The 14,589-nt window shown below is 43.2% G+C and overlaps 1 protein-coding gene across 1 annotated transcript in view; it reads left to right on the top strand.

The window, feature by feature from the left end:
- The window catches only part of LOC115080388, a 32,672-nt gene extending 20,853 nt beyond the window's left edge, over positions 1 to 11,819 (top strand). The window contains exons 10-17 of the mRNA XM_029584532.1: positions 1,345 to 1,458; positions 1,616 to 1,729; positions 2,695 to 2,780; positions 3,439 to 3,565; positions 3,993 to 4,106; positions 4,264 to 4,377; positions 5,127 to 5,276; positions 6,631 to 11,819. Of these exons, the coding sequence (XP_029440392.1) occupies positions 1,345 to 1,458; positions 1,616 to 1,729; positions 2,695 to 2,780; positions 3,439 to 3,565; positions 3,993 to 4,106; positions 4,264 to 4,377; positions 5,127 to 5,276; positions 6,631 to 10,112 (4,301 nt within the window). The 3' untranslated portion in view covers positions 10,113 to 11,819. The remainder of the gene's footprint in view (positions 1 to 1,344; positions 1,459 to 1,615; positions 1,730 to 2,694; positions 2,781 to 3,438; positions 3,566 to 3,992; positions 4,107 to 4,263; positions 4,378 to 5,126; positions 5,277 to 6,630) is intronic.
- The last annotated feature ends 2,770 nt before the right edge of the window (positions 11,820 to 14,589 follow it).

Genomic DNA, 14,589 nt, shown 5'->3' with positions numbered 1-14,589 from the left:
CGCTCGGTATTTCTCTGTCTCCAGCAGATGGTGAGGAGAATCCTTTTTGCAAATCTTGGACAAGGGAGTTTCCTTGAGGACTGCACCTTCCTTTTTACCCCTCCCACTTAAATCAGTCCGTGGAACTCCCATCCATCTCAAACGTAGATCCTGGGGTGGCCCACACTAGAGATTTACCACGATGAGATACCTGGAGGTCACTAACAGTTTCCGCATGTCAGACCACCTTTTGGTGTATTAATAATAATAATAATAATAATGTGATTAATATAAATATATAAGCAAAGGTGGTTGAAAGAGGCTATTAATTTGGCGTACATTTGTCAGGGTCATCCGGTCCCAGAGGGACTGCGGGCGCATTCTACTCGTTCTCAGGCAGCCTCCTGGGCCGAGTGTCAGCGAGTCTTTCCTCAGGAGATCTGTCGAGTGGCTACTTGGAAATCAGTGCACACTTTTTCCAGACATTATCGCTTGGACGTTCGGACCCTGGGGGGGGCCAGGAAGTTTGGTGAGAGCGTGCTCAGTCCCACCCAAGTTAAGGGGAACTTTGGTACATCCCAGGAGTCTGGACTGATGCGGGTACGTACAGGGAAAGGAAACTTGGTTCTTGCCTGCTGATTTTCGTTCCTGTGGTACCACGGATCCGTCCAGAGTCCCGCCCTCGGTTGGCAGTGGGTAGCTGGAGAGTCTGCTCGATTTGTCCTTCTCTTTCTCTCTGTTCTTTGGGCACAAGTTTTGTTGATCCTACACATGAGTGTGTGGGGGGCATTTTGTTATTGAATGTTCTTAAAGTTCTCCTCTCCCCCCTGCTCGTTTGGGGCAGTATAGCTAGTTTAGTTGATGTCTTTTCTGGCTTGGGTACAGATTAATACTGAGGACTGCAGGAGGCACCTCGTCTTAAGTGGCAGTGTCAGTAAAACTTTCTATTGACTCCATCTGCTGAAGGGGAGGCAAAACCCAGGAGTCTGGACTGATCTGTGGTACTACAGGAAGGAAAATTAGCAGGGAAGACCCAATTTCCCTGTATTGTACACCAAGTAATCCCTCCAGGTGGTACCCAGATGTCACAGGTCACATATCCCCTTTCTGCCTCTCACTGGCCTCTAGAGAGAGTTATCTTTATATCCCAGGACCTGGATTTTCCTTCTCAGATGCTCCTGATAAAAAGCTGGGACTCCTCCTCTCCAGGAGGGCACAGGCTGGCAGAGAGCACTGGCACCTGCAATGCCTCCAGCTAGGAGGGTCAGGAATAAAATGACTGCACCAGAAACCCTCCAAGGTTTAATCTTAATCAAGGGGCAGCCTGCAGCTATGTCTTACCACCAAGCTATTTCTTATTAACAGGTTATTCAATTCTTAATCCTGATGTTGTATTCAAGATTAAGAAGGAAGATGAGAAATATTTCCCTCAGCAGTGGGAGCTGGAGGGGAAAGAAACCATGAAGGACCCCAGCATCAGTAAGTAAATGTTCTGGATTTAAAGGGCTCTGCATTTTCAGATCACAGGAGATGGGGCATTAACATCAAACATTTGGAGACTTCCAATCCATTTCCTTATATAATATTAGCAGGTCCTGGGTGACTCCTCCTAGACTCGTTTGTTTTCTCATCCCAGGCCTTCCGATTGTAACGTCTGTGTTCTCACTGAGCATTAAACAAGAGGAAGATCTGCCCTTCCTGGATCCTCCTGAATCAGAGACGCCTGAAGGGATTCACCCTCCTGTGACAGGCAAGTATCAGATTCCTCCTGGTAAACAAAGGAGATAGATCGAAAGTCCTTAAAAGAAAGTTCTTTATTAAAATAGTGAAAGTTGCCCAATTCTGGCCAAGTTTCGCCCGCATACAACAAGCTGCTTCGGTGGCTACAACATATAAAAAGTACAACACATATAAAAACATGGAGGAAACACAAATAACATTGATGGCCATTATTAATAATAATAATAATAATAATAATAATTAATGTGATTAATATAAATATATAAGCAAAGGCAAACATATGTGCAGTTACTGAAGCTGGGTTTAAAAAAGGTTTGGATAAGTTCTTGGAGGAGAAGTCCATTACCTGCTATTAATCAAGTTTATTTAGAGAATAGCCACTGCTATTACTAGCAATGGTTACATGGAATAGACTTAGTGTTTGGGTACTTGCCAGGTTCTTATGGCCTGGATTGGCCACTGTTGGAAACAGGATGCTGGGCTTGATGGACCCTTGGTCTGACCCAGTATGGCATGTTCTTATGTTCTTATTTGTAAAATGAACATCTGGTGACAGGAGTCCATGCCCCGGTTAGCTTGCTTTACCATACAGACTGCAAGATGCGCAGAATACGTGGCCTGGGTCCCGCTGGATCCAAGATTACGTGATCAGAGCTCACCGGGACTTCAGAAGCTGTGCCGGCTGCCGACTGTGGCAAGACTGAATGTAAAATCCTCTCTAGAACAAACTTGCTTCTATAGCTCTGCAAACATCTCTGCTCTAGAGTCAAATGTTACTGCGCATTTACTGCCTCTTTCTGTTCTGTTTCTGCTCCGTTTACCAGGATTCGTTGTTCTGAATTTTCCAGAGAGTTATTTGTCTAGTTTCAGAGTTTCATGCCTCTTCTGCTTTTCATTCGCTATTAATGCCTGGTTCCTGCTGTTTTATTCGTGTAGAATATAATAAATAAATGCATTTTCCCATGTTTGTAACAGGCAGCCGAGGTCACAGGCCTGACCCCACAACAGAGACTCTGAAAACAGAAGAGCCTCAGGTCAGCGAGCGGCTGGAGGGAGGAGCGGTGAGCAAAATATTCCATCATACAGCTTCTCACATGGGCCTGTCATCATCCGGTTTCTTCTCGCTTCAAGTGTAGAGCTAAGAAAAAAAGGGTGCTGCTTTGCTAATCATCATCAGAAAAACCTTCTCATATATCAATCATTTTGTTTTCATTTTTAGAGAAGTAGAAAAACCGACCTTTAACCCACATTGAACACAATCTCACTCGTAGAAATGTGCACACTAGTGTGCGCGCTCTCTCTCTCATATACATGGACGCTCACATATGTGTAACTCACAAACTTTCACAATGCACTTTTTGTTTCTCCTCCCCAGACCCCACACTTTCCTGCCTTGAGCCAGCAATCCAGCCCCCTATTTCTCCATCTGCTGCTGCCTCCTCCTTCATTCAGCCTGCACAGGCCGAAGCCCACACATGCAGATGCTTCTACCTCCTTTCAAGTGCTGAATCAGCTGCACCTGAGGTCTCCAGTGTTTCTCTGAGAACCAGGAAATCTCTACAAAATACTGGAGATTGAATAAAAACAGAGCTCTCTTCATGCTCTGATCTATCAGGCAGCTGATCTCACTGACAGAGGCCAGAGAACGCAGTTTATTGCCCGCACATTATAATGAGGCTGCAGGGAGAGGGGCTGAGGGTGTCCTGTTTGCTGTTCCAGGCTTCGGTCACGTTCAGGGACGTCGCTGCTTATTTCTGGGAAGTGGAGTGGGACATTCTGGGAGAATGGCAGAAGGAGCTGTACAAGAAGGTCATCAAGGAGATTCACGGCCTCCTCCTGTCCCGGGGTAAATCTGCCTTTTCTATCTTACACACACTGCAGGATGGCTGCTGCTATGGCTCACTGGTCTCTAGATAGGATAACCCAGGTTCCTGGGATACAAAGATAACTCTTTCTCAGATGCTCCTGATAAGAAGCTGGGACTCCTCCTCTCCAGGAGGGCACAGGCTGGCAGAGAGCACTGGCACCTGCAATGCCTCCAGCTAGGAGGGTCAGGAATAGAAATGACTGCACCAGAAACCCTCCAAGGTTTAATCTTACTAAAGTGGCAGCCTGCAAGTGTCTCTTCTCACCAAGCTTTGTCAGGCAAATACACACCAAAGAGACACAGACACTTTCTCTCTCTCTCTGCTCTTTCAGAACAGGAAACAGATTAAAGCTTCCAGGGCAGTACAAGTATAATTTAGATGTAATTTTGCTATCTTTACTGGCAGGTTATTCAATTCTTAATCCCGATGTTGTATTCAAGATTAAGAAGGAAGATGAGAAATATTTCCCTCAGCACTGGGAGCTGGAGGGGAAAGAAACCATGAAGGACCCCAGCATCAGTAAGTAAATGTTCTGGATTTAAAGGGCTCTGCATTTTCAGATCCCAGGAGATGGGGCATTAACATCAAACATTTGGGGACTTCCAATCCATTTCCTAATATAATATTAGCAGGTCCTGGGTGACTCCTCCTAGACTCGTTTGTTTTCTCATCCCAGGCCTTCCGATTGTAACGTCTGTGTTCTCACTGAGCGTTAAACAAGAGGCAGATCTGCCCTTCCTGGATCCTCCTGAATCAGAGATGACTGAAGGGATTCACCCTCCTGTGATAGGCAAGTATCCGATTCCTCCCGGGCGTCTGTACTAAGATCAGGCGGTGCTGTTTTGTATTTTGATGGTGGTGGGGTAAGAAGTTAATGACTGTGATCAGAGTGAAGGGAATCAGAGCAGAGACTGGAGGTGAGGATGAGAGGCACAGAACCAGCAGGGTGAGGTCAGACGTGGTCTGTTCCCCTCTGTTCATGGACTATTGCCCCCCTGTACCTGTCTACAAGCAGCTCCATTTCCTACTGTGTCATATGGAGCTTTCTGCTGGGAGCCATAGACATCTCTCATCTTGTCTCAGGCAGAATTTAAAATTCATTTAAAAACATGGGAATCAATGGAAGGTTTCACTGATCTAGTTTTTTAACGAGATTTTTCATGTTTTTGTAGATGTGTATTGTAATTATGTAATGTGGTCCGTGTATTGAAATTTCACATTTTTGTTTTATTTAAGATTGTTGAATTTGCTTTATAAATACTATATTGGCGCTTTATTTACCATTGTTTAAATGTACAAAAAGGCATATGTTAAATCAGCTAGGTACAGCACTTAAAATAGAATATAAATTAATTAAATAAATGATGGATTTCTGATGATGATCAGCACAGCAGCACCCTCTTTTTTTTTTTTTTTTCTTAACTCTGCCCTGGTGGAAGCACCTATGAACATAGAAAATTCTGAGCTTAATTGCCTTGATAACAGAGGATCTAGGGTTATTTTGCAAAACAAATTATAATCAATCTTTTCCCATCACAGGCTCCCCCAGTGTCACCCCTGACATTTTAATCCGATTTAAGCAAGAAGGACGTGGGACTGAGCCCCCGAGATCTGAGGACAGAGGGAACCTGAGCATCCCAGGCGCCTGTGAGGAGCTGCATGAAGCAGGCCATGCAGCTTGGATTAAAGGTACTGCTGGGCCGATCCAAACATTGCTGAGACACGAGGCCTCCTCGGGGCCAGACACAGCGAGGAGGAGGCGTTAAATCATGTCCCTGACCTCTGACCTTTCTTGTGTGGATAAATTATTTTTTCTCTTTCCAGTCTTTCTGCTTTTCTCTTTCATTTTCAGGTTTCTTTCCTTTGTTCTCCCTCTCTCATCCTCCCTCACCATTTCACTGCAGCATCTCTCTTCCCATTTCAACCTCCTCCTCCTCTTTCCAGTTGTTCTGGCAAAGCCCCTTAAATCTCTCTTCTCCCTTAAGTCTCTCCTCTCCTTCTCTCGTCCCTCTTTCCCCCTGTTTCTCCACCCCTTCCCTTCATCTTCCTTCAGCTCCTGCTGCCTCTCCTCCCTTTTCATCCTTCCTTCCATCCCTCGCTATTTCTGACCTCTCCCAGTACTGCTCCAAGATGCCAACCCTCCCTCCCAGCCAGCAGCTTGTGGTTTTATTTTCTGTGGGTCGGGCAGTGCTGGCAGCGGGCGAGGCAGGCAGGATGGTCCCCCTGGGTGAGGCTGGAGGAAGGGAGGTACGATATCCCCCACTGGGAGCAGCAGGAGGGAAGGGGCACATGAGTAGAGGCAGGATGGAGGCAGCTGCGACCCTACAGTATCCCTTGGTATTGGAGAACCCTGTGCGTGTTCCCTGTCATGGCTCCTGGCCATAGCTACATTTTCAGAGCTCACAGTATTCCCAGAATCTCACTTTTAGCCAAGAGTTGCTTTTCTGAAGTCAATATCCAACACTGTTTGCAAGCTAAAGATATTATCTTGATTCCCTAACAGGAAGTCGAGGTTACAATCCTAATGCTACAGCAGATACCTTGAAAATGGAAGAGCCTCCTATCAGCGATCAGCTGGAGGGAGGAGAGAATGATGCTAACACCAAGAGCAGTGAGCATTACACAGGGAAATATCCCCATATAACACACAATAGGAAGTGCAGTTGCTTGTAGACAGGTACAGGTGGACAACAGCACATGAACAGACCATGTCTGATTCCTCCTGCTGGTTCAGTGCATCCAATCCTCACCTCCACTCTCTGCTCTGATTCCCTTCACTCTGATTGCAGTCACTCACCAAAAACTCTGCCACGCCCTGCTGGAGACCTGGGATTCATTCAGGACCCGGGTCCCTGAACCTCAGTCCTGTCAGCTTAAATTAACTGAATTCTAATGACTTAGTAATGAGAATTTAACTGTAAGCCAGTAATAAATTCACCCTTTACATGTAAAATATAAAATACTCCACAGTACACTGCACGTATTTTATGATAAATTAATATATGTCTTTGTCTCTAGCTGTAATCTCATTTTTATCTAATAGATGATGGATTCAGGAATAATAATGAGAAGCAGAGAATGTGCGATGGGCAGCAGGAGAGGAAGCAGAGAGACCCCTCCAGAGACAGCCCAGATCCTTCAGCTGACTGTGAAAGAGGTATCAGAGTAACACCTCCCATGGTGAAAGAAGAAGTCCAAAATGGAGAGAAACCAAATACTTGTCCTGAACGAGAGCAAAATTCCATCTACTGCTCAAATCTTGTACAAACTCAGAGACTCAATAAAGGAGAGAAACTGTCTAAAAGTGCTGATACGCGGGAAGACTTTACAACAAACTTACATTCTGCTGAGCAGCCAGTAAAGACTGAATGTGGGAACAAGTTCCCTGAGATGTCAAGTTGTACACGTATAGAACAGTATCATAGAAGGGAGAAAACATTTACAGATACTGAAGGAGAGAAAAGAACTGCTAAGGAAACAAAATATATAGTACACAGAAATATTCACACGCAAAAGAAATCATTAGAATGTACTCAGGCTGAACAACGTTTTGACTGCATCGGTAGGCTGGAAAAGAATGGAAAAATTCACTCAGCAGGAAAACAATTTCAGTGTTCTGACTGTGAGGAAAGGTTTACTGGGCAGTCAGAGCATAAAAATAATCACAGACAGGACAAGCCTTTTAAGTGTACTGATTGTGAAAAATGTTTTACTTATAGATCACAGTTTACAATTCATCAGAAATTTCACAAAGTAAAGAAACAATTTAAATGTACGGAATGTGATAAGTGTTTCAGTCGCAAATATAGACTAAAAATCCATGAACGAATCCACACTGGAGAGAAACCTTTTCAGTGCTCTGAATGTGATAAGTGCTTCCGGAATAAAGATAAGCTTGCAAGACATGAAAAAATCCACACTGGAGAGAAACCATATCAGTGTTCTGAATGTCATAAGCGCTTCCAGAATAAAAGTCATCTAATAATACATGAAAGAATCCACACTGGTGAGAAACCATTTCACTGTTTTGCATGTGATAAAAGCTTCAAAAGTAAATCTGAACTAAAAAACCATGAAAGAGTCCACATTGAAGAGAAACCATTTCATTGTTCTGCATGCGATAAGAGTTTCAAGGGTAGCTCTGAATTGAAAAACCACGAATGGGTACACAGTGGAGAGAAACCATTTCACTGTTCTACATGTGAGAAAAGCTTTAAGTGTAAATCTGAACTCAAAATCCATGAAAGGATACACACTGGAGAGAAACCATTTCAGTGTTTTGAATGTAAGAAATGCTTCAAGTGTAAATCTGAACTAAAAAAACACGAAAGTATCCATACTGAACAAATCCAGTTGGAGAACCTGCCCCAAAAGAAACGATTTCAGTGTTCTGAATGTAATAAGAGCTTCCAGAATAAAAGTAACCTACAAAGACATGAAAGAATCCACACTGGAGAAAAACAATTTAACTGTTCTGCATGTGATAAATGCTTCAAGTGTAACTTTGCACTAAAAACCCATGAAAGAATCCACACAGGAGAGAAACCATTTCATTGTTCTGCATGTGATAAGCGTTTCAAGTGTAAAAATGAACTAAAATCCCATGAAAAGACACACACCGGAGAGAAACCATTTCATTGTGCAGCATGTGATAAAAGCTTCAAATGTAAATTTGAGCTAAAAATCCATGAAAGGATCCATACTGGACAGAAACCAGTGCATTGTTCTGAATGTGATAAAAGATTCAACTACAAATCTGAACTAAAAAAACATGTAAGAATCCACACGGGTGAGAAACCATATCAGTGTTCTGAATGTGATAAAAGCTTTAAGTGTAAATCTGAATTAAATAATCATGGAAGAATCCACACTGGTGAAAAACCATTTCAGTGTTCTGAATGTGATAAGTGCTTCCAAACTAAACCTAACCTTGCAAGACATAAAAGAATCCACAGTGGAGAGAAACCCTTTAAATGTCAATGTGGTAAACTTTTTCATGAAAAATATAGCCTAAGGAGACATGAAAGTATCCATGTTGGAGATAATTCCTTTAAATGTTCTGAATGTGATAAATCTTTCCACTATAAATCTGAATTAAAAACACATGAAAGAGTTCATACTGGTGAGAAACCATTTCCATGTTCTGAATGTAATAAAAGATTTAAGAACAAAGTGGAGCTAAAAACACATGAAAGAGTCCATACTGGAGAGAAACCATTTCAGTGTTTTGAATGTAATAGAAGCTTCAAGAGTAAATCTGAATTAAAAATGCATGAAAGAATCCATTCTGGAGAGAAACCATTCAGATGTTCTGAATGTGAGAAAAGCTTCAAGAGCAGACTTGAATTAGTAAGACACGTAAGAATCCACACTGGAGAGAAACCATTTCATTGTTCTGTATGCAATAAAAGCTTCAAGATTAAATCTGAACTAAAAATACATGAAAGAATCCACACTGGATTGAAACCATTTCAGTGTTTGGAATGTCAAAAATGCTTCCAAACTAAACCTAACCTTACAAGTCATAAAAGGATCCACACTGGAGAGAAACCGTTTAAATGTTTCCAATGTGATAAATATTTTAGTCATAAATATTGTGTAAAGAGACATGAAGTAAGGAGACATGAAGTAGTCCATGCCGGAGAAAAACCATTTAGGTGCTCTAATTGTGATAAAGCTTTCCAGCACAAATATGAACTAAAAATCCATGAAAGGATCCATAGTGGAGAGAAACCATTTCAGTGTTCTGGCTGTAATAAAAGGTTCAACTATAAATCTGAACTAAAAATCCATGAAAGAATCCACACTGGAGAGAAACCCTTCAAATGTTTTCAATGTGACAAATATTTCCGTTACAAATATTGTGCAAGGAGACATGAAGTAATCCATGGCAGAGAAAAGCCTTTTAAATGTTCTGAATGCAATCAATCTTTCCAGCTCAAATATGAATGGAAAAATCATGAAAGAAGTCACACTGGAGAGAAACCATTTCAGTGTTCTGAATGTCACGAATGCTTCAACTTTAAATCTGAAATGAAATCCCACAAAAGGATACACACGGTTGAGAAATCCTTTCAGTGTTCTGAATGTGATAAAAGATTCCAAAGTAAATCTCATGTAAAAAGACATGAAATAATCCATACTGGGGTGAAGCCATTTCACTGTTCTGCATGTGATAATTGTTTCAACTATAAATTTGCACTAAAAACCCATGAAAGGATCCACACTGGAGAGAAGCCATTTCAGTGTTCTGCATGTGATAAAGGATTCAACTATAAATCTGAAGTAAAAAGCCATGAAAAACTCCATACTGAAGAAAAGGAAAGTTCTGTAGATTGTTTGACAATCCATTCTGGAGAGGGACCCTTTGCATGCACTGACTGTGAGAAAATCTTTAGTAAGAAGGGGAGCCTTTTGAAACACCAAAGGACCCATAACAAAGAGAGGCCGTTTCTATGCATGGAATGTGGGAAAAGCTTCCGTCTGAAGGAAGATATTCTAGAACACTTAAGAGAGCATTGGTGATCTGTGAGGTGGAGAAAAATTTGAGTAAAATTTTCTTGTCGAGTCTTGCTGAGTACCTTCACAATAGTGACCTCATTGTATAACATTTAGATCAAATCTCAGCAAGGTGACCGTATTATTTGAATATGAAAGGAAGCAAAACAACAGCTCCATGCTGAATGCACATTGCACAAAATAAAATGGTGCCCACCCTTAGCCTTGGCACTAATGATAGAGAGACCAGGGAGCACTACAGTAGAGGCGGCCAAGGAATCAAGATGCCAGTACACCAGAAGAAAGAAAACAGGAGAGCAGACAGAGAGTACCAAATTTGCCACAAAATTAAATAGCACCAGAGCAAAGGTTTCAAAACAACCTGAGCAACTGGAAGAAGTGGCTGGTGAGATACCAGTGAAAGATAAGGAGGATGAGAGGAGTGCAAGAAGCAGGAGGAAGCAGAGTGAAGAGAAAAAATGAGCTAGGAGCCAGGAGCAGTTAGGGAGCACCAAAACAAAGGTTGCTGAGCAGGCAGGGAATACAAAAGACAGGCCAGGAGGAGAATGAGGAAGAAAGACTGAAGACAGACCAAGAAACTGAAGAGTTGGCGTGGAGCTCCTGGTTTCCATATGCTTGCTAGGGTCCAGGAGAGGAAAAGACTCCCAAACTGAAAAGCATGATAAGTGCAATGAGCAAAGCCCTAATCCATATAAAGGAGCCATCTGTTGGTATTGCGGAATAAATAAGATACAATATTGTGCAGCAGTGATAATTACTGAAAGAATCCTACCAACAAGGTCAGAAGAATAGGAGAGAGATAATTACTCCTTCATGGAAAAAACATATAGAAGGAAAGATGAAATCATTGGGGGCAGAGGCATCACTGGTAGACGCATAATTGAAAGGACCAAAGACACAAAAAGTGATGAGAAAAATCCCAAAGATCAAGATGAAAGCTGCTGCAAACCAGGAAAAAAAAACCCGAAAATCCATCACCCATCTTCACTCTCCCTTGAAAATCACAGCGGAAGAACAAAAGCTGCACAGATATGAAGCAAACAAAAAGAAGAGGCAGCAAAATAAAACATTCAGAGAGAACCCAAAGCAGCTCTACAGGGAATGGGGGGAAAAGCATTAATGCTGTTAAAACCCCCACCACGAAAGCAGAAACAGAACAGTTCTGGAGAAATTTGATGAGGATCCTGTAGAGCACAAGAGAGAAGCAGAATGGCTGTCCAGCATACAGGGGAATACAGAAAAGGCAAACATCACAACTATGGAACGGCCGAAGTTACAGCAACTGAGCTGGAGACCAAGTTAGAATGAGCCCCAGATCGGAAGTGTCCTGGCTTAAAGATTTAAAAGCCCTCCAGCAAAATCTGGGTAACTGCAAAACCCAATTGATGATAGAGCCAGAATTAACTCTTCAGTGGCTAATAACAGGAAGAGCCCTCCTCCTTCCCAGGGAGAGCCAGATAATGTCCCCCCCAAATTATCGACAATAACTTTCCAGAATCTATGATCACATCTTCTTGGCAACAAAGCAGAAGGGTAGCAGAAGAGGCACATACAGAATCTGTTGCTGCTGAATAAAGCCACTATGGACACTCAAAACCTCAGTATACCGTGGATTGGCTTTCAGTAATGATGTGGTACATTTGCATAATTTTGCATACATTTGGAATTTAAATGTATGTTTTTTCTTTATAAAAATACAGTCTTTTTCTGATGTTTCTGTATGCAGATGATTTATTTGGCTCTCTATCAGAGGAAAAGGCATCTTTAGTGATGAAGGATGGAGTTGAAGGGATCTAGGAATGGGGAGAGGAGATCTCAGAAGAGGGGAATGAAGAAGGAATTAGGCAGGAGGGGTGGAGGGATAAGGGATGGAGGCTGATGCAGGCACAGAGGGAGGAAAGGATGAGGCAATCAGGAATACGGAGGTAAAGGGATGACTGTGGAATAGGAGGAGGGAAGATCAGGATCCAAAGGAAGGAGGAGCAGGTAGAGATAGGGGGGTGGGAAAAAAGATTAGGATGGGGTGGAGAAGGAAGGAAGCCACAACCCTCCAATCACAACTAAACCAAAAGTTCTCCCTCATTCACTTCCCACTTCCCCTTCCTGTCCTTCACCCCCACTCCCAGGTGCTCCCCTCATCCTACTCCCTCACCCTCCTCCCTAATCCCTTCAGTCACCCTCATTCACCTGCTCCCCCCCCCCCCCCCACACACACACACAATTTTCAGTACCTCCCCCCAATCCCCTGGCTCACCTCCTTCACACCCATCCTGCACAATCCCCTCATCTACTTGACTCCCACCTCCCACAATTCCCTCACTCTCTCACACCATCCCCCCTCAAGGTCCGTCACTCACCTGTTTTACCCCATCCCATAACTCCCTCACTCATCTGTTGTGCTCCCACCTCACAATCCCTCCTTCACTCCCACCCACACTATCCCCTCACCCACCTTCACTCTCCCTTGGAAGAGAAGCCTCACCGGTGGATTACTGACCAGGGCGAATCACAGAGTGTGGTCAGTCATTAAGCCATGCATGGAGATGGGGGCATTTTTTCAGGGGGTACCAGGGGCGGAATGACAGTAATCTGGGCTCTGGGCAATAAGGGTCATTGGCCTGTAACCACCCATCCGACATAGATTCCTGTTTCTGCGTCTTTCGTAATAGGAGCCCCCTACTGCTGTGGTCCCTCGGGCACTGCCCAATTGCCTGACCGTTCAGTCCACCCCTGGCTGGTACTGAGTTTCCTCCACACCCAGCCCTTCCCAGATCACAGAGATACGGTCTGTAGAGCGCCTCCAGGTGAAGATCTCATAGACCAAGGAGACAACCTGGAGAGACCACTGGGCCCCATCACAAGCCCTTTGATCTGTAGAAAATCCGTCCCAACAAATGCCACAAGCGGACTGTAAGGATTGGAGTCGTTTTACATACTTATCAGCCAGTCCTGCTAAAAATAAATCTAAGCAGGTGGAGAAATCCAAGCAAAGCAGGGAGAGGATGGAGCTGGAAGAAAGAAACTGAGCTACAAGTTTCTCCCGAGCAGCAGGAATTCATTGTTTAACTCTTGATGAAAGGAGCACAGGAACAGAGCAGATGTGCGAGGGATGAAGCCCTGGAGAGAGGGAGGCCCGTCCTCTGACGGGTTTCTTATTCTTAATGATTTCCCCAAGAAAAAGCAAATTACAAGTCCATCATAAGAACATAAGAAATTGCCATGCTGGGTCAGACCAAGGGTCCATCAAGCCCAGCATCCTGTTTCCAACAGAGGCCAATCCAGGCCACAAGAACCTGGCAAGTACCCAAACACCATGAAGATCCCATGCTACTGATGCAATTAATAGCAGTGGCTATTCCCTAAGTAAACTTGATTAATAGCCGTTAATGGACTTCTCTTCCAAGAACTTATCCAAACCTTTTTTGAACCCAGCTACACTAACTGCACTAACCACATCCTCTGGCAACAAATTCCAGAGTTTAATTGTGCGTTGAGTAAAAAAGAATTTTCTCCGATTAGTCTTAAATGTGCCCCATGCTAACTTCATGGAATGCCCCCTAGTCCTTCTATTATTCGAAAGTGAAAATAACCGAGTCACATCTACTCGTTCAAGACCTCTCATGATCTTAAAGACCTCTATCATATCCCCTCTCAGCCGTCTCTTCTCCAAGCTGAACAGCCCTAATCTCTTCAGCCTATCCTCATAGGGAAGCTGTTCCATCCCCTTTATCATTTTGGTTGCCCTTCTCTGTACCTTCTCCATCGCAATTATATCTTTTTTGAGATGCGGCGACCAGAATTGTACACAGTATTCAAGGTGCGGTCTCACCATGGAGCGATATTGAGGCATTATGACATTTTCCGTTCTATTAACCATTCCCTTCCTAATAATTCCTAACATTCTATTTGCTTTTTTGACTGCCGCAGCACACTGAGCTGACGATTTTAAAGTATTATCCATTATGATGCCTAGATCTTTTTCCTGGGTGGTAGCTCCTAATATGGAACCTAACATCGTGTAACTACAGCAACGGTTATTTTTCCCTATATGCATCACCTTGCACTTATCCACATTAAATTTCATCTGCCATTTGGATGCCCAATCTTCAAGTCTTGCAAGGTCCACCTGTAATGTATCTCAGTCTGCTTGTGATTTAACTACTCTAAATAATTTTGTATCATCTGCAAATTTGATAACCTCACTCGTCATATTCCTTTCCAGATCATTTATATATATATTGAAAAGCACCGGTCCAAGTACAGATCCCTGAGGCACTCCACTGTTTACCCCCCTCCACTGAGAAAATTGACCATTTAATCCTACTCTCTGTTTCCTGTCTTTTAACCAATTTATAATCCACGAAAGGACATCGCCTCCTATCCCATGACTTTTAGTTTTCGTAGAAGCCTCTCATGAGGGACTTTGTCAAACGCCTTCTAAAAATCCAAGTATACTACATCTACCGGTTCACCTTTATCCACA

The sequence above is a fragment of the Rhinatrema bivittatum genome, chromosome 19 (genome assembly GCF_901001135.1).
Source record: "Rhinatrema bivittatum chromosome 19, aRhiBiv1.1, whole genome shotgun sequence".
NCBI classification, from domain to species: Eukaryota; Metazoa; Chordata; class Amphibia; order Gymnophiona; family Rhinatrematidae; genus Rhinatrema; species Rhinatrema bivittatum.
Note: the sequence above shows the minus strand (reverse complement) of the source record. Positions and strands in the feature narration are given on the sequence as shown.